Source organism: Trachinotus anak, unplaced genomic scaffold (genome assembly GCF_046630095.1).
Source record: "Trachinotus anak isolate AG129_WGS33_773 ecotype Australia unplaced genomic scaffold, CSIRO_AGI_Tana_v1 ptg000039l, whole genome shotgun sequence".
Lineage (NCBI taxonomy): Eukaryota > Metazoa > Chordata > Actinopteri > Carangiformes > Carangidae > Trachinotus > Trachinotus anak.
Genome location: NW_027273890.1, coordinates 2,426,810 through 2,452,500, shown reverse-complemented (window position 1 = coordinate 2,452,500; position 25,691 = coordinate 2,426,810). Strand labels below are relative to the sequence as shown.

Sequence of the window (25,691 nt, the reverse complement as noted above, 5' to 3'; positions counted from 1 at the left end):
CTGTTTGCATCTTCCTCAATCATCATTCTCAACATCCATCCAAACACACACACACTCATCATCTACCCACAATGATGCATTCGATTCAAGCTTAGCTCGCCAGTGACAAACTGCAGCTCACCCCTGTAATTAATCAGTACTCAGTCTAAACTGCAGTGGAGAGTCAGAGCATCCGTTTTTCATCCACATTCTTCATTTGCAGGTGAAGGGACTGGAGCCTCATCAGTCTGCCTTTCAACCAATACCTCTCTCTTCTATCATTTTCCACCACAGCTGTCCTCCTCTACCCAGATATAAGATACATTCTCAGTTATTAAAATTCAGCAACAGCTACAGAAACTCCAGTTCTCAAATTTAAACTGTGTATTAAGTTTAATCCGGCAAGTGTGTTACAGTTATAAAACCTTAATACCACCTTTTTGTCTTGTTAATGACAAAAAAATTCAACTAAAGATCTGCATTAACATGACAAAGCTTAAGATTCCTGCCCATTTAAAGAGGTTCATTATTTTGAAATCTAACAGACCCAGACAAATCAGTCTCTGAAGCTGATACAAGCACTGAACATTCATCAACAATACAAAATACATTTCAGTGTGCACACACACGCAGTCCACGACTGCAGGAGCATATCCATAACACATGTACCTGCACACAAACACCAGCAGTGTCCTTGAACTGTCAGTTTGTTTAAGCAGCTCTCAAAATATCCAGAGAGAACAATACTTTTCCTCTGGGAGATGTTTTGGTGCATGGGAACAATACTCACACAGATCTTTTCTTGCTTTGAATAAGTGAGTGCAACTGAATGAGCATGTGTATGAAAAATACTGAACTAATGAGAGGTCAGTTTCCTGACCAGGTGACTCGTGCTCTGGTCCAATGTGGTCAGTTAACCAACTGTAGTAAAGGTGGCAAAAGATAAAATCCACTAAATACTGTGCAACTTAAACAAGTTATCACAATAAATGATGCATTTAAGATGTTTGAACACTTAAGGTGTGGACACAGTCACACCAGGACCAACTGAACACAGGGTCTCAGTGTGTTTGGGATTGGATTCTGGTAACATTTGTTCCTGATGTGAAATCAAAGGAGCTAAACAAAGTTATTTTGTGACTGTGGTGGGATTTTAGCATGATTTCAAAAGCTGACCAACGATTAACCGCTGAGGAAGCAATATTGGCTATATTTATAAACACATCATTTGGTAACCATGGTAACACATATGCACATCAGCAGAGATTATCACCAGAGTTTGAGTTCCCCACATGGATCCTGATGATGTGGGATTACAGTTGCCAAAACGGTCCCAGAGAGTGACCTGTCACTCTGTATAGTTTTCAACAACGATCCTTCTGGGAGCCAGAAAATATCATGATTCACTCCTCCTGGGAATTGGCTACTAAAGAAGCTGTGTAACAGTATGATGGTAGAGAAGGAGGAGGAGTACTGCCGAGGTGGAGAAGTTTTCAGGGGACACCTGTGACAGGATGGCGAGCGGAGGTACTGAACAACACTTTTAAAACTCAAAAACATCCCGGTGGTCATCAGACTGACAGCAGTGCCATGGAGTTCAGACATGCGCTCATGGAGAAACTCTGCACTAGATACAACGAGATGATCCTAAATGTTAACACATGTACACGCTCCAGCACATTGCTCCTCTTCCTGTCTGCAGAAACAGAATTTCCTATGGGGCTCAGGGTCGCATGCACGTGTGTGTGTGTGTGTGTGTGTGTGTGTGTGTGTGTGTGTGTGTGTGTGTGTGTGTGTGTGTGTGTGTCGAACTCTCTGGCAGCTGTTGAGGAAACATCAGTCGATAAGAGCGGACAGAGACACAGAGGGAAAAGAGACACAAAAGGCTGAATAAAAGGAGAATAAGATGCAGTGAGATGTGGAAAACATGAGCCAAAGACATGAGTGATGGGCGGGGAGGAGACATAATGCAAATTAAGGCCAAATGAAAAATGGTGGTTTTATAATGTACGAAAGTGAGACCTCTTGTTATTCTCTTTATGTCAGTGTGGATATGTGCAGCAAAACAAATGACACCTCAGAGTTGAAGGAAAAATTAAAGTCATCTTCAGGACAGCTGAAAATGAGTTATGGTATGAAGAGCAAATGGAAATTAGGAAATAACAAGGAAAAGTTTTACTCGCACCAACAGTGGGAAACATATAGAGCTATAATTAACACCAGTGCATGTACAGTAGCTGATCATGCAGTCAGATTAAAGGAAAAAGCATGAAAAAATAGAACAAGGATGAATAAAAGAAGAGTTTATTAATAAAAACAGTGTTGAAATGTGGCCAGTTACCAATAACAGCAGCTTTACAATGTGGTCATTCCATCAGAATGGAGCGCAATAAAACACTGTATTGCATAAGTACATGGCAAGTTTAAAGTGAAAATATTTCTGTACAGGGAAGTTTATCATCTTTCATTGACATTTGCAGTTAATGTCTATAAACAGGAGCCTTCCTATAGGCTGCTGAGTTGTGCATCATCAAGGCAAGCCTGTCGATTGGACCTAGCTGCCATTTCCTTACAACTGGCCACTGACCCCTAAAAAACTCAAACAGAAACTCTTGTTTCATTGGCTGACAATACAGCATTGTGATTGGTTCTTACCATCTCTCTGGGCAGGAACATGTCTTCCTGCCGTAGGACCACGAGGCACACACTCTCTCCCTGCCGCGTGCTGCGTAGCATACACACCAACTCCTCTTGGCCCACACCTGTGATATCCACACCGTTTACCTACACACACACACACACACACAGTCCAAAAAAAACACACTTTCAGTCTCTACTACTTTCTGTTTCACATCTTTCTTTTAATGCCTCACATCTTTTGAAATGTAATGACTTGCAAAATGCTGGTGATGATGATGATGATGATGATGATGATGATTATTAGTAAGTCTAATAACAGTCAGCTGCTCTGTACCTCCAGGATGCGGTCTCCAGACTGCAGGCGTCCGTCCTTCACAGCGGCTCCACGTGGCAGAATGTTTTTAACTAGAATGGGACCAGGACCGTGGACTGAAGAGTCTCTTGTTACTACAGTAAAACCAAGACCTTCTGAGCCTACACACACACACACAGACACACAGACACACAGACACACACACACACACACACACAAAGAATGTGAATCCAGACGTGAGGTACAATGTGCAAGTGTAAGTGACACTCCCAACATCAACACACAAAATGTCCTGTATAGCTGTTTACCCCCTGCCTCTATATTTGTCTTCAAAAGGCTTTGAGAGAAAAAGAAAATCTATCCATCCTTGCAGGCACAGGCACAGGCACAGGCACAGGCACACACACACACACACACAACAAACTATTCCTGAAAACTCCAACACAGTGTTGTTGACTCAGCTCCTGACTATATTCTCTAAGTGTGATCATTTCAAGCCTTAGGAGATTGTGTGTGTGTGTGTGTGTGTGTGTGTGTGTGTGTGTGTGTGTGTGTGTGTGTGTGTGTACTGTTTTAAACCCTTAAGCTATAGCTGCTGCTACAGTATCTGTAGGTGTGAGGGGTTTTAAAAATGGGTTCAGGTGCAGGGCAGAAAGGAGGAAAAGAAAATAAGGGAGCAACGAGGAAAAGGTAAAAGAGGAATGAGCGTAACACAGCGGAAATGTTCTGGAAAGACAAGTGATGAAGATTAAAATAGTAATCAGTGAAAAACAGGTGCACATGCACAAAAACACTCATACACATGCACACGTGCAGAAAAAGGCCACACACAGACAGAGAGCCTGGTTGTGTTTTATAGACCTCATTTAGTCCGGTCTCTTTAGCAGAGCCAAGTCAGCAGTTTGGCCCAGTATGAATTCATATCAGCAGAAATGAACAGATCAATAAAGACTTAATAGACCCTGAAGAGAGGGAATCAGGAAGATGGAGAGAGGAAGGAGAGTCAGCCAGAGAACAGAGAAAGGAAGATTTATAAAAATAAGCACAATGCTGGGAGGAGCAGCAAGAGACATAAAGCGTGTCAATTATCTACATTCAGGAAATGACAGAAGAAAGTGAAAGAAAAAAAACGAGTCAAGTGGAACAAATAGAGATAAAAAAGAACAGATGTGACTCCAAAAACTTTTTTAGTTCTACCTGAATCTCTAAAACACACACACACAAACACAAGCCAAAATCAAAGTTCTTGCACACCTCAGAGTCTCAACGACAGGTGCATAGGATCAAAAGGCAAAAGCTCCACACACTGTCCATCACTTGTTCTCAAAAGTGAGTGTCAAGTGTTGAAACTGAGCAGACTTAATTCAGAGGACTAGAAACCAGAGGAACTGCATCAAAAGCTCAAATGTAAGAGGTGCAACTTTTGTGAAAGATTTCCACTGATCAGTAAAGTTATATTTACAGATCAGTGCTCATGTGGGACATGTCAGAGATCAGACTCCTCACCTTTCTTTAAGTCGATCCTCAGCCTTCGTCCTCCTCTCTTATTGGCCACCAAGCTGGAGAGGGCAGGACTTTTCTTAAGGAGGGGGCTCTCGCTCCTCCCCTTGGGGGTCTAGGTTGAAAAAGTACAGCATTCAAGAACATTTTTACAGAACTAAAATGCAAAAAATATATATATAAGGTTATGAGAGAGGATATCCACAGCAGCTTAAGTATTTAAAAGAGGCATTTGCATATTTGAATTTTTCCACTTAGTCACATTCTACTTGCATCACTTCTAATGACTGGACTGCTCGGTGAGCTGTGAAATTGAGCTATTTCTTCATAAGACATATAAAAAAAATAGAATGAGTTGGTATTTGCTAAAGTAGACTAATAGCCTATTACACAACAGTGACCACATGAGTCATTGTCATTGTCTCCCACTTGTTAAGCACTGATTGTGTCTGAAAATGATCCAAACACAAATGATTAAAAGTGAAAAGGAAGAATCACACAAAGTGGATGCACTGTGCCAAATGGAATGGGATGTGTTTGTAAGTGAGGAAGCATCAGAAACAGAGAAATGATGCAGAACCCTGTCAAATCTTTATGAAACACTGCTCCAACATCTGTACAAAATCACAGAAAAACTTAAAAAAAAACAATAAATAAATAAAATAAGATGACATTCAGCTGTTGCTAAGTAACTGCTGCCTCTATGCCAGCTGTTTCTCAAATGTCAGCAATGTCACCATGGTGATGCTGACGCCATTAATTGCATGTGTTTGAGTAAGAAACACTTTATAAGACAGGAACCAAGTAAAAATAATGTGGGATTCATACAGTTTCTGCAAACTAAACAGGATTCAGAGGTCAGAAGTCATGCACAAAATAAAAATAAAGTTCATCAACACCCGCAGGTTGTTGGATGGAGGAAGGTTGGAGGAGATATTCAGGCTTGTTTTCTTTAAGAAACCTGTGCAGCCAGCAGTTTATTATGACAGGAGAACTGACGACAAACACACAGAACTTAGAACTCAGTCAGTTTCTTGTTTTTAGTGATTTCACATCCATATTTAAAACCCTAACTTATTGCAACCATGTTATACTGTATATATAGTGGGGGATTAAAGGGGATTTAAAAATTAGTTTCGGGAAGATCACGAGACCAAATGTCTCTGAGTGATCCAGAGTAACTCACACTGACAGCAGCTTCCAGAGTGGCAGCGTCCTCTGCCAGTCGAGTGGCTGGATTCTCAGAGGGCTTAAACACAGGCTTGGCTTTGACAGGTGGAGGTGGCTCTTTGGTCTTGGCGATTCGGGGGCTGCTGTCAGGGCCGGCGCTGCCACCAAACAGCTGACCAATCAGACTCTTCTCGTAGCGTTCTCTGTTGAAGGAGGGAACTACTTCCAAGCGGACAACTTGGGAACGCATGGCCTGACGAAACACTTCCTGGGCTCTGGAAGGGAGAGGAGGACAGAGGTGAAGAGAAGAAGAGACAGAGAGAGACAGGGATACAGAATAGGGAGGTGATTGGTGCAGAGCAGAAGAGGTAAAAGCAGAGACAAAGTTTTGTTCAGCAAGTGGGTGGAGTTTAAAAGTAAGGTATGTGTCCTCCATATTCATTTACCACCACAACTAATCATACCATTAATCACAATTACACACAGTGCATAGTTATCACTCTCTGACAAGAGCAGTCATTATCAAAGGATGTATAACGCAATTAGGAGAAACATAATCATCAAAGGTAACAGTTTAAATCTGATAACAAAATGACAAATTAAAAGAGTTACATTTAATTACTAATGATTATAAATAGGGTGCTCCATTTTCAAAAATCATAATAAACCATTGAATACTTCAGGCTCACATATCTTTACTAAACAGATTTCAAGTGCTTTGTCATTTTCAAGACAGATGAGTGTAACTGTTTTCATTGGCATTTCTTTTATTTTTTCAGTGAATAAACTGATTATTTAGTCTCTTTAATGTCAGAAATAATGAAAACTGCTCATCAGAAATGTCATAAATCTTCTTATTTTTTTGACAAGTCATAAATAAGTCATAATAATTTACAGTGATGTAAAAAACATCTGCTTTGGAGAGGAAGGAACCCAGTCGAATGTTTCATCAAACCCAAGTTAACCTGGTGTAATATTTGTAAATTTTGTCTTGTTGTCTGGTTAAATGACGTGTTTAGTTAAGTCTGTGAAACCTTGTAAATCAGGAGACTTTTCAAAAAAAGAAAGTGAAATCAAATATTCAGGCTTTATTCATTCAGGTTTTACACAACTAGTCTTATATAAATCTACAAAAATATCTAATAATCTAGTGTATAAAATAAAACACATATATAAGATTAAGATGTGTATCATTGTTAACTGTAGTTCATTATTATCTAGACTGCATTATATCATTTTAATCTGTATACTTATGACTTATTTCTATCTATTTTCCCGAGGTTACTTCTGGTGACTCACTGTGTTTGTTTCTGCACTGAGCTCAGGACAAGACAAAACAAGGGAGGCGACACAGAATGGTGACACCTGTGCAGAAGGCCATTATAATCCTGTGATCTATAAAAAACTTGATTTTGCAGACAATTAGTTTCTATCAGATTATGTTAAATAAGTTAACAGGACCATTGTGTCAGGAGCGATTGGTACAGACCATCATTCTCCTCAGATAACCGATGGAGAAAATCCAGTTTATTTAAATTTGATTGGATTACACTCCTATTGTTTCCTGCCTATATTATTATTACATGTAATGATCGTAATGTTTCCGTAACTAGAGACTATGTTTAGAAAGTCGTCTATGAGGGATACACATGTTTTAATAGAGTAGATGTGATGTGTAATAATATCTGTTAATAATAATAATCTGATGATAAATTATCACTTGATCATCAGAGCAAATCAACTGTGCTTCAACAACATGTGCTGTACATTTACATGCAGCTGAATTTTCTTCATATACATCTACTATGTATTATACATTTAGTCACTGAGCCTTTTTTAGACTAATTTGTGCCAATAAAGTAAAAGCAGATGAACCCATCACACCTGGCAGCCTGCACAGAGTCATGAGAGACCCACTGATATTTTCCTACATGTAAATCCAAGAGCCAACTTCTGTGAATGACGCTGTGAGGAAGAATGATTTCTAAGACGCAGTGAGTGTGTGTGTTTGGGGATGGGTGGTCATCTCTTCATTCTTCTGCGACAGGATTTGCATATTGAAACCGTTGAGCACATTAGGCATTCGAAGCAAGTGCCTGTGTCACACCTTGCTGAATGACACTTCAAGTGATTTTCATTGTATTAAGACCACAATGCAGTACAATGAAACTAGATGTGAAAGCTGTGTGTGTTGATGTGTGTATTGGGACCATTGTGCACAGATGATATCATTGTTGTTCCTGATTGGACGACGTGTGCAGGCACATTTGTGTAAAAAAAGATATTATAATCAAGCAGGCTTCCGCAATACAGCTGCCAAGCCGAGACAATGTGTGTGTGTGTGTGTGTGTGTGTGTGTGTGTGTGTGTGTGTGTGTGTGTGTGTGTGTGTGTGTGTGTGCGTGTGTGCGTGTGTTGACATAGCACTCACAGGGATCAGTGGACTATCAGTGGCCTACTTACACATATTTCACTGGACCGAGCTGCACATCTCAATACACCTGCCATGACAGAACAATACTGGCAAGTGTGTGTGTGTGTGTGTGTGTGTGTGTGTGTGTGTGTGTGTGTGTGTGTGTGTGTGTGTGTGTGTGTGTGTGTATCATGCAAGATTAGAGACTACGTGGTTTCATGATTGTGTGAATTTCTCTTAGTTTGTTAATATGTGTGCAGACGTGTGTTTATATATGTTTAGGACTGAATGTGTAGCGGTGACACTCTGAGTCTGTGTGTGCATGTATGTGTGAACTGGTGTTAGTGAGAGAGTGAATATACACCTGTTTTTGAACAATAGGCACAAACCCCTCCGGTGATAATCCCTTTACCTACAGTGCAGCATAGAATACCTCACATATAATCTTATTACCACACTGAGCACTGGACAAGTGCTGCTGTGTAGACGATGTAGACATTGTAATGTGTGAAAATCATTGTAACATCCACACCGGTCCCTCTAATCTGCGACAGTTGTTTTTACAAGTGTGTCTTTTGTCATTTTAATGCTCTGTAATCATGTTTCATCCCCAAATACTCTCATGTTAATGTTCTTTGTTTCAGGTGCTTCACTGCTACAGTGAGAAAACTCAACTGAGAAACATCTGGTCTCACATGAATCTTCCACAAATCTTGCCTTAGAGGAATGAGATGGAACATGCAGACACACAAAGGCCTGTTCTGACACACACACACACACACACACACACACACACACACACACACACACACACACACACACACACACACACACACACACATAGATGAATATGGAAGCAACGCGCGCCAACATCTGCTAAGTGTCTTCTCTGCCGTTTTCTGTGATGGCAGCACAACAGTGATATACAAGCCCTCTGACAATGGAAAGGTAAAGAAGACACACAGGAGGACACACAGCAGTGAAGAGTAAGAAGAACCAGGCCAGGCCTGACTCCAACAGGTTTTCTGCATGGAAGCAACTGCTCACATGCATCATGTTTTTCTTTTCTTTTTCTGATAGTGTTAAAAAAATCCCAGTAGGTGATGCATCTGCAACTTTAATGTAACTTAATGTGATACTCAAATCTACATGCAATATTTAAGACTCAAATCTAATTTACTTTTAATGATATTTTCCTCCCTGTAGCAGTTCAGATGGACACTGCAATTCACTTTAATTGATGTGGGTTGAAGGCTATAATCTCCGTTAAAACGCTGATACATTAAAACATGAACAAATAAACGGCATTTCCTGCACAGCCAGACATCTCCAGAGCACAGTTTGTTTGTTTGTTTGTGATTTAGGTGAACTGACTCTTTTCAATAAATAGGACCAGTGTATATCCCAATGTTAACCCAAAATCATGGACTCACAGAATAAGAGGGAAAATTAACCCTCCCCCGCTCCTGATTGCATATGCATGTACTCATGGTCATAGTACTGTCATTTCTCACTATGTATATATTTATTTTATTAATTAAAGAAAATGTAAGAATTCCAGTTGAAATAGTTGTTGAAATACTGTACAGACAGTCATATTTATTTTGAGCTCTAATATCCTTGGGATGTGGTTTTGTAGCTATTGAATTAATCTGAAGGGCGTTTTTTTAAACTCCAAGCACCGACAAACAGTGTTGAACTCACTGGCTGAATGTCTTGTCCATGAGGTCAGTGTTGTTGATCTTGACGATGCACTCGTCCTCTTGAAACAAGCCCTCCTTTCTTGAGCGACTCTCTTCCTCCACTCCACGGATGTACAGACCGAGAGACCTGCAGGTGAGCGAGGAGAGAGAGAGGGAGGTCACAAGCTGCGTAAACTGTTGGGCGTCAGTTTTACAGCTTTTGTTAAATCCTTCCTTAGACTGACAGTGTGTTGATTTCTACCTGTGCTTATATGATCCACCATTAACTGATAAAAGCCAGTGCAGGGGGAGAGTGGTCACACACACACACATACAGTATATAGACATAAAAATACAAGGGATATACATTTACAGACAGGCAGTAAGACGGTAGGATAGACTGAAAAAACAATTTCTGTATCCTCAGCCCATTAATTCACCAAAACACAGCGTAACAAAGCAGAAACGATGACAGTGACACACAAAAGACTTGAGCTCCAAAGGGATGAAAGCAGGTTAGGAGGTGAAAGAGATTATGGTAAATGGTGGAGAGAGATAGAGGAGGTGTTCAGGAAAGAGAGGACAGGACACAGAAAAACTGAAGGGGGGGGGGCTTAAGGAGGAGATTGGTAGGGTCAGGTGAGTCATGAGAACAGTCATAAAAACTCATCCTGCTTTCCTTTAGGAAATCCCCCTTCCACTGTCTGACTGTCACACACCCAAATAAAAGCCCTGCATAGCTGTGCAGTTTTTCTTCCCTTTCTTCCTTTTTCCATCGTGTGTGTGTGTGTGTGTGTGTGTGTGTGTGTGTGTGTGTGTGTGTGTGTGTGTGTTTGCCAGTTTTGTGTGCTGTAGCGCGAGGGACCAGAATTCCTTTCAAGTGCAGAACAGGATTACGAGAATCATCCTGGTCGGTGTTTACATCCCACCACAGGCCAACGTGCAGGAGGCACAGCGGGCGCTCGCCGACCAGATACTGTGTGTGGAGCAGACCTACCCGGACTCCGTAGTTATTGTCCTTGGTGACTTTAACAAAGGGAACCTCAGTCATGAACTGCCCAAATACAGACAGTTTGTTAATTGCCGACCAGAGAGGGGAACACTCTGGACCACTGTTACACCACAATCAGTGGTGCTTATCACGCCGTCCCCCGGGCTGCACTGGGCCACTCTGACCATGTGATGGTCCACCTGATTCCCACATACAGGCAGAAACTAAAACTGTGTAAACCTGTTGCGAGGACATCAAAGCAGTGGTGCAGTGAAGCCATAGAGGATCTGCGGGCATGTTTGGACTGCACTGACTGGGAGGTGTTCAGGACTGCTTCCAACAGTCTGGATGAGTTCACAGAGGCTGTGACGTCATACATCAGCTTCTGTGAGGACTGCTGTATCCCATCACGCACCAGGGTGAGTTATAACAATGACAAACCCTGGTTCACAGCTAAGCTCAGTCAGCTCAGGAGGCAAAAGGAGGAAGCTTTCAGGAGTGGGGACAGGGACAAGTTTAAAGAGTCCAAGTACAGGTTTAGCAAAGCGGTGAGAGAAGCTAAACGACTGTACTCTGAGAAACTTCAGCTCCAGTTCTCAGCCAATGACTCTGCTTCTGTCTGGAAAGGGCTCAGACAGATCACTAACTACAAACCTAAACCCCCCCACTCCATTAATGACTTCCGTCTGGCCAACGATCTGAAGGAGTTCTACTGCCGCTTTGAAAGACAGTGGGACAAGCCTGACACTAACCTCCACATCAGAGCCACATCAGAACCCCCCTCCTCCCCTACCAAAGGAACATCTCTCTCTATCCTGGAGAGAGATGTCAACAGGCTTTTTAAGAAGCAGAACCCCCGCAAAGCAGCCGGTCCTGACTCTGTCTCTCCATCATCCCTGAAGCACTGTGCTGATCAGTTGTCTCCAGTGTTCACGGACATCTTCAACACCTCACTGGAGACCTGCCACGTGCCAGCCTGCTTCAAATCCTCCACCATCATCCCTGTCCCCAAAAAACCAAGGCCCACAGGACTAAATGACTATAGACCCATTGCCCTGACCTCTGTGGTCATGAAATCATTTGAGCGTCTTGTCCTGTCCCACCTCAAATCCATCACTGACCCACTCCTGGACCCCCTGCAGTTCGCCTACAGAGCCAACAGGTCTGTAGACGACGCCGTCAACATGGCTCTCCACTTCATCCTCCAGCACCTGGACTCCTCAGGGACCTATGCCAGGATCCTGTTTGTGGACTTCAGCTCTGCCTTCAACACCATCATCCCGGCTCTGCTGCAGGACAAGCTCTCCCAGCTGAGCGTGCCTGACTCCACCTGCAGGTGGATCACCGACTTCCTGTCTGACAGGAGGCAGCACGTGAAGCTAGGAAAGCACGTGTCTGACTCCCAGACCATCAGCACTGGATCCCCACAAGGCTGCGTTCTTTCTCCTCTGCTCTTCTCCCTGTACACCAACACCTGCACCTCCAGCCATCAGTCTGTCAAGCTCCTGAAGTTTGCAGACGACACCACTCTCATTGGACTCATCTCTGATGGCGATGAGTCTGCCTACAGGTGGGAGACTGAGCGTCTGGTGACCTGGTGCAGGCAGAACAACCTAGAGCTAAACGCTCTGAAGACAGTGGAAATGATAGTGGACTTCAGGAAGAGCCCAGCCCCACCCACCCCCATCACCCTGTGTGACTCCCCCGTGGCTACCGTGGAGCATTTTCGCTTCTTGGGAACCACCATCACACAGGATCTCAAATGGGAGCTAAACATCAGCTCCCTCATCAAAAAAGCTCAGCAGAGGATGTATTTCCTGAGGCAATTGAAGAAGTTCAACCTGCCAAGGACTATGATGGTGAACTTCTACACCTCCATCATCGAGTCCATCCTCACCTCCTCCATCACCATCTGGTACGCTGCTGCCACGGAGAGGGACAATAACAGACTGCAGCGTATCATCCACTCTGCTGAGAAGGTGATTGGCTGCAATCTTCCGTCCCTCCAGGACCTGTACGCCTCAAGGGCTCTGAGGCGTGCAGGGAAGATTGTAGCTGACTCCTCCCACCCTGGACACAAACTCTTTGAGACACTCCCCTCTGGCAGGAGGCTGCGGTCCTTCAGGACCAAAACCTCTCGCCACAAAAATAGCTTCTTCCCATCTGCTATTAGCCTCATCAACAAGGCTAGAGAGCCCCACTGTTGCTGATCAATTGCACCAATCACCAGAAAAAATTCCTTGTATGTGAAAACATACTTGGCAATAAAACTGATTCTGATTCTGATTCTGATTCTGATTCTGAATATAACTCTGGGACACAGACGAGGCTTTCTGAAGTGAAAGGGCAGAGTTAGGGCTTATATAGATGGATATCTTGTTGTTTTGTGTGCAGAAACATATGTCACTGAGTGTGTGAATGTATTTTTGTAGGTTAGTGTGCACACAACTCACCGTCCACTGAGTGATGAGCTGTAGGGAACCACGTGGATTCCCAGGGGACTGTCCTCTCCCAGGATCTCCACTGTTCTGGTCAGGCTGCACACACACATACACACCACACACATCCAATCAGTGGGGAAAAACAAGATATGTAATATTAGTATAGTCAAGTTCTGCACTAAAACAGCTTTGACTTAGCACTAAAATAAAATTATCCAATGCTGGACATGAGGAGTGAGTGTGAAACAGGCCTACAAATGTTGAACTAGTCTGTGGTCATTATGGGAAGTGCTGATGCCAGGATACACACAAACCAAGAGACAGACCAAGGGCCTAATGAGGCAAAAGAATGAATCTGTACCCTTTGGAATTCAAGTGTTTTGAGGTGATTTCTTTTCTCCATTTAAGTCAGAAAACAGTATGTTAGGAATGCCTTAGATGACATGATTCACCCAACTTCTGCAGGACCATCAGTGACCATCAAACATCACAGTAAAGCTACGACAGAATGACTTCTATACAAAGACAATCCACCTTCTGGAGAACTTAATCCAGCAGAGATGCTGTGGAAAGACCTGAGGAGCTGCTCACAGCAAACATCCTGAGGATAAGTCTGAGCTGAAGCAGCTCCGCAGGAAAAAAGGTCCAAACTTCCTCCTGAATATTGTGCTGGTCTGAGCAGCAGCTGCTGGAAGAGCTGGTTTGAGGTTATTGCTGCCAGAGGAGGTCGGACCAGTTATTAAAGCTAAGGATTCACTAACTTTTACCTACAGCACTGAATCTTTCATGGCTGTGTAATAAAGACAGAGAGATTACAGCTGTTTGTGTGATGTTATCTTAGGTACATTGTGTTACAGATGTTGTGACCAATCAATGCAGAAAGTAAGGTCCTTCCAAAGGGTTCACATACTTTTTCCTGTCACTGTCTTGATGAATTTCGTCCAATATTTCAATTGTATGAACAGTGAAAAGTGAAAGTTATTCATTAAGAAAATGTTGATTTGTTAATTTTCTTGATCCCACAAAAGTTAAAGCATTTCCACATCCTCTGGGAACCATGTAATCCCAGCGTATCTCCCCTTTTCGAGTATCTGTTTGCTTCCAGAGATACTCTGCATAATGATCAACTACTCAGGGACAAATCTGTGACACAAGCCGACTTTACCTGGAAAACACACGACAAAGACTGGTGACGTAAAAACATCTGATCAATCCTTCATTGTGCACATAAACTGAAAATATAAAACATGACAGAGACTCATAGGGGAAGTCGGAAAGGGACAGAGAGACAAAAAGGCTTGATCACAGACACACACACAGACGTGTAGTGCCACACAAATACAGACACCAGAATGACAGCTGTACTGTGAGTGTGTCTCCTCAGGTAAACTACTACCTGAGGCTGACACATCCCGCTCCATTGACGCCTTCATTGTGCTAAAAATACTTTTTTTGTCAAGGACTTAATCCATGTCTGCGACACCAGCCCTGAGAGAAGAGGATGGCAACACTATTCAAAGTCAACAAACTACAGACTGCTGTGTGTGTGTGTGTGTGTGTGTGTGTGTGTGTGTGTGTGTGTGTGTATAAACTTTTTTGTGTTATTCATCTCTATGGGTTTCTTCCTCTCTTTGAATCTCTCAGTGCCTCTGTCTAGTTTGGATTATTCAAGCGAGTGTCTGCTTTACATTCTGTCTGTGTTGTGATGTGTGTCTTTGTTTGTTTGATTAGTTTATCTATCAGAGCACAGCCATTAATCCTCCCCTGACCTTCTCTCTGCTCCCTGTGTGTGTGCATTTTTTATAAGTGAGTTTGACTGAACTTAGTTTTGTGCTCTTTGGTTCTACCCTCCTTTCTCTCTCTGTCTCTCTCTCTCTGCTGGTTTTGTTTCCCTCCTCTCTGTAGACCATCTATCCCTAAACCTCCAGGAACTGATGCTAGTGCAGATGCTGACAAACTCCAGAGAAAGGGTGGCTGATGATGGTGGGTGGCAACAGGGGAGAGATGCAAAGTGTAAAAACAAGTTCCCCCTCTCTCTTTGTCTCTGTATCTCTCTCTCTCTGTCTCAGACACACAGTGAATTGATGCTGCCTCATCGCCACTCAGCAAATTTGAGTTAATCCAGACAATAAGAAACAAGAGACTGCAGGAGAAGGCAAGGACAGAGGGGGAAACATAGGATGTATGTGGGGAGGAAGGGAGGGAGGGAGCGGGAGAGGGAAAGCAGAAGCAGAGAAAAGGGAGAAAAGAATGGAGGCAGTGGGGAGGTAAAAAAAAAAAAAAAAGATTGAGTTAAGAGAAAAAACAAGAGTAAAATTTTGTCCCAATTCTAAACAGTACAATCGAAACAGTCAAAATACACACTAAAAACATCTTCCCTGTGAAATACACAAAGGAACCATGAGAGCTGCTCCCAGTTCCAAAGAATAAATAAATAAATACATGGATTTTAATTGGTGGTGAAAAATCTCCAAGAACATAATTTTGGAAGATGTGATGACTCTCTCTGGGCAAGCCTCCCCCTGCAGGAGCCTGGTGGGTGGACAGCAGCTGACAGGGGGATTCAGATCACCTGGAGCCCCAGGTGGGAAGTGAACAGAGAGATGAACCGTGTGCAAAAATATGTAATATATGTGCTATACTTAAAGATTAGTATAGTACATATATAGTTGGAATGCAGAATGAATCTGGGTGAGACTGCTAGAGTCTACAACTATGCTAATGTCAGATCACCAACATGATAACAACAACAAAGCTGACATTAGCAGATTTAATGTTTACAATGCTAACCATCTTAGTTTAGCTTGATAGCATGCTAATATTTGTTAATTAGCACAAAACACAAGGTACAGATGAAACAGATTTTTGGGATCATCAAACTTGCTAGCAAACAGTCAGAAAATCATGACTGTCTGTACCAAGTTTGTGCAAATCCATCCAGAATATTGAGCTGTTTAACCGGATAACTGAAGACTCTGACATCATGGTTACACAAGGAAAAGTCAGGAGATCATCAAAGTGAGAGACCGTGTAAATCTACCAAATTTAATTTGTTGACATATTTCAGTCTTCACCACAGTGCTGGACCAGCAACTGCCCTTTTTAGATCGACACTGCTAGCATGGCAATAAAGATTAGATGGAGAAAATAGGAAGACAAAAGGGGGAGGAATGAAGAGAAATATAGAAAACTGAAGAAAACAGGGAGGAGAAAAAAGACAGAAGGTAGGAAGGGAGGTCTGGAAGCGAGATATACTGAAATGAAGGGAGGAGGAGGCAGTGAATTAATTAGACAAGGCTAATGAATAGCATTAATATGAGAGGAAAAAATAACATCCACCCCTCCCTCTATCCCTTCCTGCTGCTGTGCCTCTGATCTCTAACACTCCCACTAGAACACACACACACACACACACACACACACACACACACACACACACACACACACACACACACACACAAGCACTTGAGATCCATTTGCATTTGCTTTTTTTATTTTTTGTGTGAGATGTTTGACAGGCTGCATCAATGCAAAAAATGAAGTGGGGGTGAGAGAGAGACAAAATGGGTGAGACTTGAGAAGCAATGAGCGAGGGAGCGCAATGTGAGAGAACAAGAGACAGAGAGAAAGGGCCAAAAACAGAGCGAGAGAGAGAGAGAGAGAGAGAGAGAGAGAGAGAGAGAGAGAGAGAGAGGAGCAGAGAGAGATGAAGAGAGCAGGTGTTCTCTTTATCCACCTGCCACTTCACTGATCCTCACTATGAAAGACAGAAACACAGAGGAGAAATAACAAAAAAGGAGGATGTGCATTACCAAACCACTCTCTTCCTCTCACTGCATCTCACCCTCTCATCCTTCTTCTTATTCATCATCTCCTTTTCTCTCTCTCTCTCTCTCTCTCTCTGTCTAAGCTGGCCTTTAACGTGGAGAGCAGCAGACATGTAGAGAGTAAAGGGAAGGCAAACCAGTAAAAATACACAATGCTGCTACAGATTAATGTATTCAAATACAGAAATACAGACATTATAAAAGAAATTAAAACACACTATAAATAGTAGCTCTCTGATGAATGGATGAGCACACAGCTTAATGATAACAATCAATATTATTCTGCATTAAAACCCATTTCATTACATCTCATCTATTTAGAACGTTTCAGTGAATAAAAACCAAAATGTTTTCTCTACTACTGAATAGATGTATGGTATCACATTTTCATGACACAATTATTGTTACAAAACATAGTAAAACGACTTCACACCATGATTTAATCAAACCTAACTAACTGATACATTGCAGCTTTGTTGGACTCTGCAAATCAACTAACATCAAAGACACTAAACAACTAACTAACAAAAGCAGGTTGGTCATTGGTCATTTAATGGTTAAAATGGTTGGAAAGTTTCAATTCAGTTTCTGTGAAGCTTAGACTGTATGCACCCATTCATGTTTTCATACATACTAACAACTATTTCTTTATGGGTTGTTAATTGATTGACTGAACAGGAGGTTTGTGCCTAGAATCAGAACCAAGCTCCCCACTTATGGATCAAGCCTCCTGAACACCTGAGATCTGCTGAAACTTTCAGCTCCTTTAAATCAGGGTTAACACGTCACTATTTGCTGCAACTTACCAATAAATTACATATTTAATATATAATTTTATTCTTGTGCATTTGCTTGTTTTATCACTTTTATAACTGCAGCACTTCTTTTAAATGGTGTCTTAAGTTTTTTACCTGATTTTATCAAACCTCAAATACTTTTATTTTATTTATTTTATAGTTTTTTTAATGCTATTTCGACGTCATCTTAATGTTCTACTTTTAATGTATTGCCTCAGTAAAGCACTCTGAATTACCTTGTATCTGAATGGTGCTATATAAATAAACTTGCCTTGCCTTATAAAAGTAATAATCACAGTAATGATGGTATTTTTACCATCAAAATGTTTAGCAAAGACATATATCGGCACATCTCTCTGACAGAATATGTTACATTAACATTACTAGTAATAATATTTATCCTTCAGTACAAAGAATTAACAAAGGCTCCACTGAGATGACGAAGAATCTATTTATTGCAGTTGTGGTTTCAAGCGATAAATCCCAGACCTTGGGAGATTATTACACATTGTGTGATAAGTACTGAAATAAACAGAGAGTAATAGTGAAACACAAAAGACGAAAACTGCAGGTCTGCACCAGGCTGCTGCATTATGTTCATACAGCTGTACATATGACAAGAGACACAAACAGGAACAAAGCTGGAAGAAACAAAAGCAGCAGAGAAGAGGAGAGTGAGGGTAGAGGACAGAGACAGATGGACAGAGAGAAAAAGGTAAAGAAAGAGAAAGAGAAAGAGAAAGAGAAAGAGAGAGAGAGAGAGAGAGAGAGAGAGAGAGAGAGAGAGAGAGAGAGAGAGAGAGAGAGAGAGAGAGAGAGAGAGAGAGAGAGAGAGAGAGAGAGAGAAGGACATACACATCTACAGACCAGAAATCACATTATCATCCCAACAGGGATCCTCACTGTTGAATCAAAGAGTCAGTTCCCAAAATGACATGAATAAATTGTTATCATGGAAAACTTCTTTCACATCCAGTTTGTTTTGTGCATCCAGTGAAACCTATTTACCTTTTCACCTTCCGGCTTCTAAAACACCTCCAATACAGAGCCTTATTTCACAAAGAAATATAATACACTGGCAACGCTATTTCAATAAACCAATTTACAGTAAATCTGTTTCCCAGCATAAAAAGGACATTTTGATTCAAAGGTAATGAGTTTTGCGGTGAGCGTGCTGTGTGGTTAAAATTATGATGAGCCATTACTGTATTTATAGGTGTAGCTTCACACTCAAAAGGCCCACACACACACACACACACGTTTATTTAACGTATGCTTTACTGTGCCAATATTTATTGCTGCCTTCCTCTACTCATTTTGGACTTTTTTTGCAATTTCAAGGATCGTTTCCCTGACGACCACAAAAACCATTACATCACTTTTACATTACTCACAGCTGAGATGGTTTGTGTGTGAGAGTGTGTGTACATGAGAGGATATGTTCAAAAAAAAATCTTAAGGAAATCAAACAGCACTGAAGGTGTTTGTCTAAAATAATGACCTTTATATTCACTGCATCACAGTGTATACACCGTGAGGAAGCTAAAGTTGTCCAATCACTTCATTTGATTCACTTACTTACTATGTTCCTGTTTAATTATTTCAATCAGAATTTGCTTCTCATCATTAACTGAGGTGACAGGACTGCGTATCAATGTCAAAATTTGATCATAACTCAATAGAGACATGAGGAAAATTCAGTTTCGGTTTCTTGGATGGAGAGTGTGTCTCTATGCAGTATAACATATTTACTCAAATAAAAACCAGGATTAAATTAAAAGCCAGGTCTCCAATAACGGCCAAGGGCACGGTCAACGCAAACATATAAAGGTCAACCCTCAAAATACAGGATGAGGGAAAAACCAAGGGTGGATAAACTCCTGCAAATGTTTCACAATAAAAGCCATGTTAAAAACAGAGGGTTTCTGTCCACTGGAACACAGGAGTGCTTTTAATTTGAAACGGTTATAAGTTTGTACTAACAGCATAATGAAGTAACTTTAACAGGGCAAACAGAAGCGGATCAAACCAGGACTTCCTACCAAAAAATGACCAATTATACTTTAAATCAAACAGAGGGAATTGGAACTAAAGGCCTGTCTCTAATAATAATCTAATAACCTGTTTCCTTGTGCAGTTGAGGTAAATAATGGCCCCGGCCACTGTTTGAAGAACAATGGTACAATGAATACAGGCGAGAGTATATGTGTGAGTGATCTAATCTCTATCTATGCCCTGTGGTTGCAGCCTGTTGCCATGGAGACAGACTAAAACATCATAGGATGAGGTCAACATTACTCTTTCCACACAGCTCTAACCCTCTGTCCGTACATGTCTGTGTTACAGGTTAACTACATATTATTTAGTTTCAGTATTTATGAATTAACTGCAGATTAATTGCATGACGATACTGACCTGCTGATTTCTAAAACGCAGACTAATATACTATCCATTGACAGAGGTCAGTGTTGTCAGACCGAGCACCACATTCATCAATGATGTAACAGCCACTTTCTCAATTTTACTGCCTTGGTTTTGTATTAGTCATACTAATGCAGAGACTGGTCCTAGTTTAGTAGTGCAGGTACTTTGTTTTTTATTCTCTCATCAAGAAAATGTTAATATGGCCCAACTGTGGCGCTGTTAACAACATGTCCAGTCCTGCTTCCTCCAAATAAGATCTGTCTCCAAAATCAAACCTATAATCTAACAACCTGATCTGGAAAAAGTCATTCACACATTCATTTCTCAGAGCTGGACAGTGACTCCCTCCTCTCTGGCATCGACAGAAAGTCACTCTCCCACCTGCAGCTAGTTCAGAACAGCAGCGAGGCTTCTGTGAGCACCTGAGATCTGCTGACGGGCGACAGAAGACATCAACTCAGCCCAGTCCTCACTTCCCTTCACTGGCTCCCTGTCCATTTTAGAACTGATTTTAAGATTTTACTCATCACTTTTAAAGCACAAGCTACATTACAGAGGTGTTGACCCCATATGAACCAGTACGCAGCCTTAGATCCTCGGGCCCCCCCTGGCTGTTCCAAAGTCAAGTCTTAAATCTGACCACACTTTTGCCATCAGGGCCCCTCAACTTTGGAACAACCTGCCTGAGGAAATAAGGCAGTAACCTCTTTTAAATCACTTCAAATAACTCTTTTTTATAGACTTGCTTTTATGTGATGTTGTCTTTTTATTTTCTTTTATTTATTTTTCTTTTTATTATCATTTATTATCTTTTTATCATATCTATAGCCCCCTTTACTGTTTTTGCATATCAGTTTGTGTGTGTCTGTGTACATGTGTGTTGTGTGTGTGTGGTTTTGCTCCCTTCTTCTTTACATTGTAATATATTGTTTGCCTTCCCTCTGTTGCTTTTGACTACCATTGCCTTTTATTGTCTGTCAAAGCACTTTTTAAACCCTGTTTTTAAAGGTGCTATAAAAATAAAGTTATTATAATAATAATAATAATAATAATAATAATAATAATAATAATAATAATAATTGTTATTATTATTATTATTATTATTATTATTATGTGTGATAGTCTGATCAGTTTGGAATGATTTCTAAAACCACAACAATAAGCGTTAATAATCGTAACCCTGGTCATCAAAGAGAGACAAAAAAACTCAGCATAAAGAATCAAAAGGAGCTTATTATTCTGTTCCACATGTTTGCTACATGTATGAAAACTGTCCTTGCTCTGAGTTAGGATGCATGAGCCTGCCCCCACATCCTCCTGCCCCACACGCTGCTGAAATAAGCAAACACACATATCAACATGCACAATTAAAGCACTCACCAGAGACATGGGGCATTCTGCATCACTAACACTCAATTAAGCAGAAGTCATCAGTGGATGCATGTGTGTGTTCACTTGCGTCTGCCTATATAGAAAGACATATGCAAGTGTGTTTGTAGCTGTTTATTTTCTGTGTGTAAGTGCGTGTGTGTGTGTGTGTGTGTGTGTGTGTGTGTGTGTGTGTGTGTGTGTGTGTATGACCCTGACCCCGTTTTGGCAGTCTTTTGTAGTGGGCTAATGATGGAGCTTCTTTTCACTAACAATATCTGTAAGGGCCTTGATCTGGATTAGAATACAGCTTTAATGAAGGGAAAGTAGGACAGAAACACACACATACACATCAATAAACATGAATGTAGACAAACACGCACACACAAAAAAACTACGTACGTGACACAGAGACCTAAAGACACAGCTTTTTGAGATGATTTAACCAAAGTGAAGTTTGTTGACACTGATTCAGCGTGATGGAAATAAACAGGTTGGATCCATATCACAGTGGACGTCAGCGCAAGAGGAACACACGAACTGACCTGCCACTGAAGGTGTGTTTGCCTTGGGCTCGGTCCACCCCTGCAGGCCTCTCCACAGCGGCACTGGCTGCCTGCAGAGAACACACACACAACATCTTCAGCTCAGCCAGTGATTGGCATTTGGAAACGGACAATACAGGAAGAGAACAAAAAACTCCAACAGCACATTCAAGCTGTCATTAAGTGGAAGACTTAATGTGGAAGACAAATGGGAAAAAAAGGAGAGTGATCATGGATATTGGAGGACATGTGGATGGATTCACTAATCAACAGTGTAAATAAACTGGGAACGAGGAATTAAGGGACTCACCCTGTTTTGAGTATGGCTTTTCATCCACTACACCCCACATGAAATCCTGAGCTCAACAAATACGTCTTTGCAATTTGAAAGACAAAGCAATACATGATTAACAAAAGAATAAATGAGTGAAGTGATGAGTGATGGGGCTCTTAAATTGATGGATGGATGATGTACAAATAGCAATTAATATCTGAAGGCAAGAAGACAGTGTTGTCAAGCAGTAATAAATAAGACTGTCACTGGGTATGGCAACTGAGAGAAAGAGAGAGAGGTGTGAGAAAGAACCTTGTAAATGTGATCCATAGGAAGCTGTTGTGATCACTGCACAATCACACAGGGCTTACATGAAGAGTGTGTGTTTGTGTCAGAGAGGTGAGCTCCACGGTGACGAGGTTTCACGCCATGTCACCGTGCAACAGTGACACACAGATGAATCAGTTAATACTTAACAGACGCAACAGGCCTGCAGTTTTTAAATACTGTGAAGGAGAAGTATTGACTTGTTTTGTCATTAGAGACCCAAAGTCCCTCTGTGTCTATAAGGAAACTCTTATTGAGGGGTGCTTTCTTGAAAACATGTTCCTCTGAGTTTACGATGCATGTTCTAAGAAACATCTCCAACAACACTTGTAATTCAAATTCAAACCCTTCATGTTAGCAGACAAAAAACAGTAACCCAACACCTTACAACATCATGCAATGCAGCACACGAGGACCACAAACTACAGCTGAACTACAGTTCATTCATTTTATTCAAACCAAAACTATATATGCAAAATTATTAATGTATACACATGTATTTGCTTTAGTCGAAAGTAAATAACATCCAATTGTGGAAATTTGTTGGTAGAGTTTTAAAAGAATGTGTCCTGCATAGGAAAATGATGAGGATGTACATGAAAAAGGCAAAGGAAGAAATATCTTTGTTGGTGAAATCAAACATTAAAGTTCGCCCTGATTCTTTTCAATCTAAATTAAAGCAGGTTTAAACTGTACGTGAATCACTGTGAAGCTGCCTCCAGCATTAATTGTGCTGTGAACATAAATTAGCTTCGTCTTTCTTGATCATTGTATCAGAATGTCTGTCAAAATGATCAGAATCACCATTCAGCCCTAATCTGCATATCTGTCTGCATGTTCATTTGTGCATGTGAACAGCTGAGCTTATGCGTGCACATGTTTGTGTGAGCATATGCAGACAAGCCCACACACAGGTCAATAAGGCTCAATGTTAGTGCTAGGCACTAATGGACTCTTAACATGGCCTTTAACCTTTAACCTCTCACCCTGTTGCCATATGACCTTTACCACCTGTCAGTGGGAGAAGGGGGAAAAAGAGAAGGAGAAGAGAAACTGAGTAAGACAGATGAGTGATGAAGAGAGGAAATATAAGAAAGATGTAAGACAGTGAAAGAAGACAGGATGAAAAACCAGAGACAATGGCTGAAGAGAGGAGACGGAGGAAGGTGAGGTGAGACAGACGGCAGATACAGTAAACATATGTTTGAGGTTTGGCGGCCTGGAAATCAATTAGTCTGGTCTAGCTACTCATGCTGTCATGTGAGCTTAATTACTAACAGGATGGCAGGTAACATTAATTATCCTAACCTCTTTGTCATAACAACAGCCAGTCATATATTAATTGGAAAGTCTTTGGTGCTTAAATGTACGTCTCATTTAACAACTGCATGTTGATATAGGCTCTCTCTCTCTTTCTCTCTCTCTTTGGAAGAGCGGCATATTAATTGCAAAGGCCAGCGACATACATCACTAATCAAAGGCTAATTTAAAACAAGTAAATGAATCTGAACGAGTAAATGTGTCTCATTATTCATACTGACCTCACAGTATCATAGATAATAACATTTAAAATTTGTTGAACAGTGAAGTGGCTACTTCTTTGTATGTGTTAGAAAAAGCCTAAAAACTAAATATGTTCTCTACTTTTTTAATTTATTTCATTTCCTAGTGTTTTTAAAATGATGTTTTAGTCATCACCTGGACCAATCCACCAACTTCCTGCTGTGTTGAAACTTCAGCAATCAATTCCACAATTATGGCTGTTATCTTAATGAATTAACTCAATCACATTAAAACTATTTTTTCCCCAACACTAGCAGAAGCTCATATTTCAGATATTAAAGATGCAACCATTATTGAAACCGTGAAATTCATTGGAAAAAAATCAAAAACTCCAACATGGATTGATCGGCACTGTCAGCCAATCAGGGCTTTCATAATTAGTTTAAAATATAAAGTAGGACAATGCATATACATGTGACATAAAAGCTCACCAGAAAAATTGATTATGATAACTTTATTCCAGAGAGAAAAAAAAAACTTATAAATGACAAAGATTTATTGGAAAGATATTGTGGACAACTGCAGGGAAAAATTAATACATTAGTCTGCCGACCTCAGACAGCTCAATCGATACTTGTGAGCATTAGGGGCCCTCCAAAAACTCAGATTAGAATAGTAGCATTGCTGTTTGAGCTTGATGATTGATAATCCTGCCTTGAATCACTGTGCTTGTAATAAATGGGCTGCAAGCATTTACTCTTCTCAGTCCAATCTAATAATTACTAAAAGTGGATAAAAGCGGATAAAAAGAGTGAACTATTAGTGATATTGCTAATTAGTGAATAACCAATCAGGCTAAGTGTTCCCTGAAAACACTCCCAGAGTGAGTATGATAAATTATTAGTAATGAATGTTGGACAGTTTGTGCCTATGCGGGTGTGTGTGTGTGTGTGTGTGTTCATCTGTATGATAGTGATAAACATAAGGTAATCTATCTTGAAATATGTCTTTGCAGACGTGGGTGACGAATTGAAATGAATGTGTTTTGATTAATACCACTTCAAAGAGCCAGAGGGATGAACAGGAGAGCAAACAAATAATATTCTAAATACAACATAACAGTATTTCTTCTCCTAAATAAACTTTGTTTAGAGTACCAATGGTTAAAACACTTAACGTCTTCTTCTTCGTGTGTGTTTGTGCATGTGTGTGTGTGTTTACAGTGAATAAATAAATTCATTAAGTAATAAATAAACACAACCAATATCGTAGGCTCAGCAGCGACTTCCCTGAAGTATCAGTGGTGCGACCCGGTGAGAGCAGTGAGCTCCTGATCCTTGTTGTTCATTGTTCAGTACATGTCCGATTCATTTGGCTTATTTAATGAATATGAGTTCAGCTCTGTAATTGTAAACACAGACAAAGAGGAACAGGAGAGGTGTAAACACAAAGCAGCAGACACAGCCACATAAAAAGGCTCTATACATGCACATGTTTA

The 25,691-nt window shown here is 40.9% G+C and overlaps 1 protein-coding gene across 15 annotated transcripts in view; it reads right to left on the bottom strand.

Annotated features, from left to right (window-relative positions):
- Nucleotides 1-25,691, bottom strand: part of pard3bb (par-3 family cell polarity regulator beta b) — a 189,839-nt gene that overhangs the window by 114,018 nt on the left and 50,130 nt on the right. For all 15 annotated transcript variants that reach the window (XR_011687191.1, XM_071472713.1, XM_071472707.1 and 12 more), the window contains 7 exons: nt 22,090-22,160; nt 13,141-13,224; nt 9,719-9,844; nt 5,619-5,877; nt 4,439-4,547; nt 2,954-3,093; nt 2,635-2,763 (listed from right to left, as the gene is read on the bottom strand). Coding sequence is in view for 14 of the 15 variants with exons in the window: in XM_071472713.1 (XP_071328814.1) it covers nt 2,635-2,763; nt 2,954-3,093; nt 4,439-4,547; nt 5,619-5,877; nt 9,719-9,844; nt 13,141-13,224; nt 22,090-22,160 (918 nt within the window). In the remaining variant the exon portion in view is untranslated. The remainder of the gene's footprint in view (nt 1-2,634; nt 2,764-2,953; nt 3,094-4,438; nt 4,548-5,618; nt 5,878-9,718; nt 9,845-13,140; nt 13,225-22,089; nt 22,161-25,691) is intronic.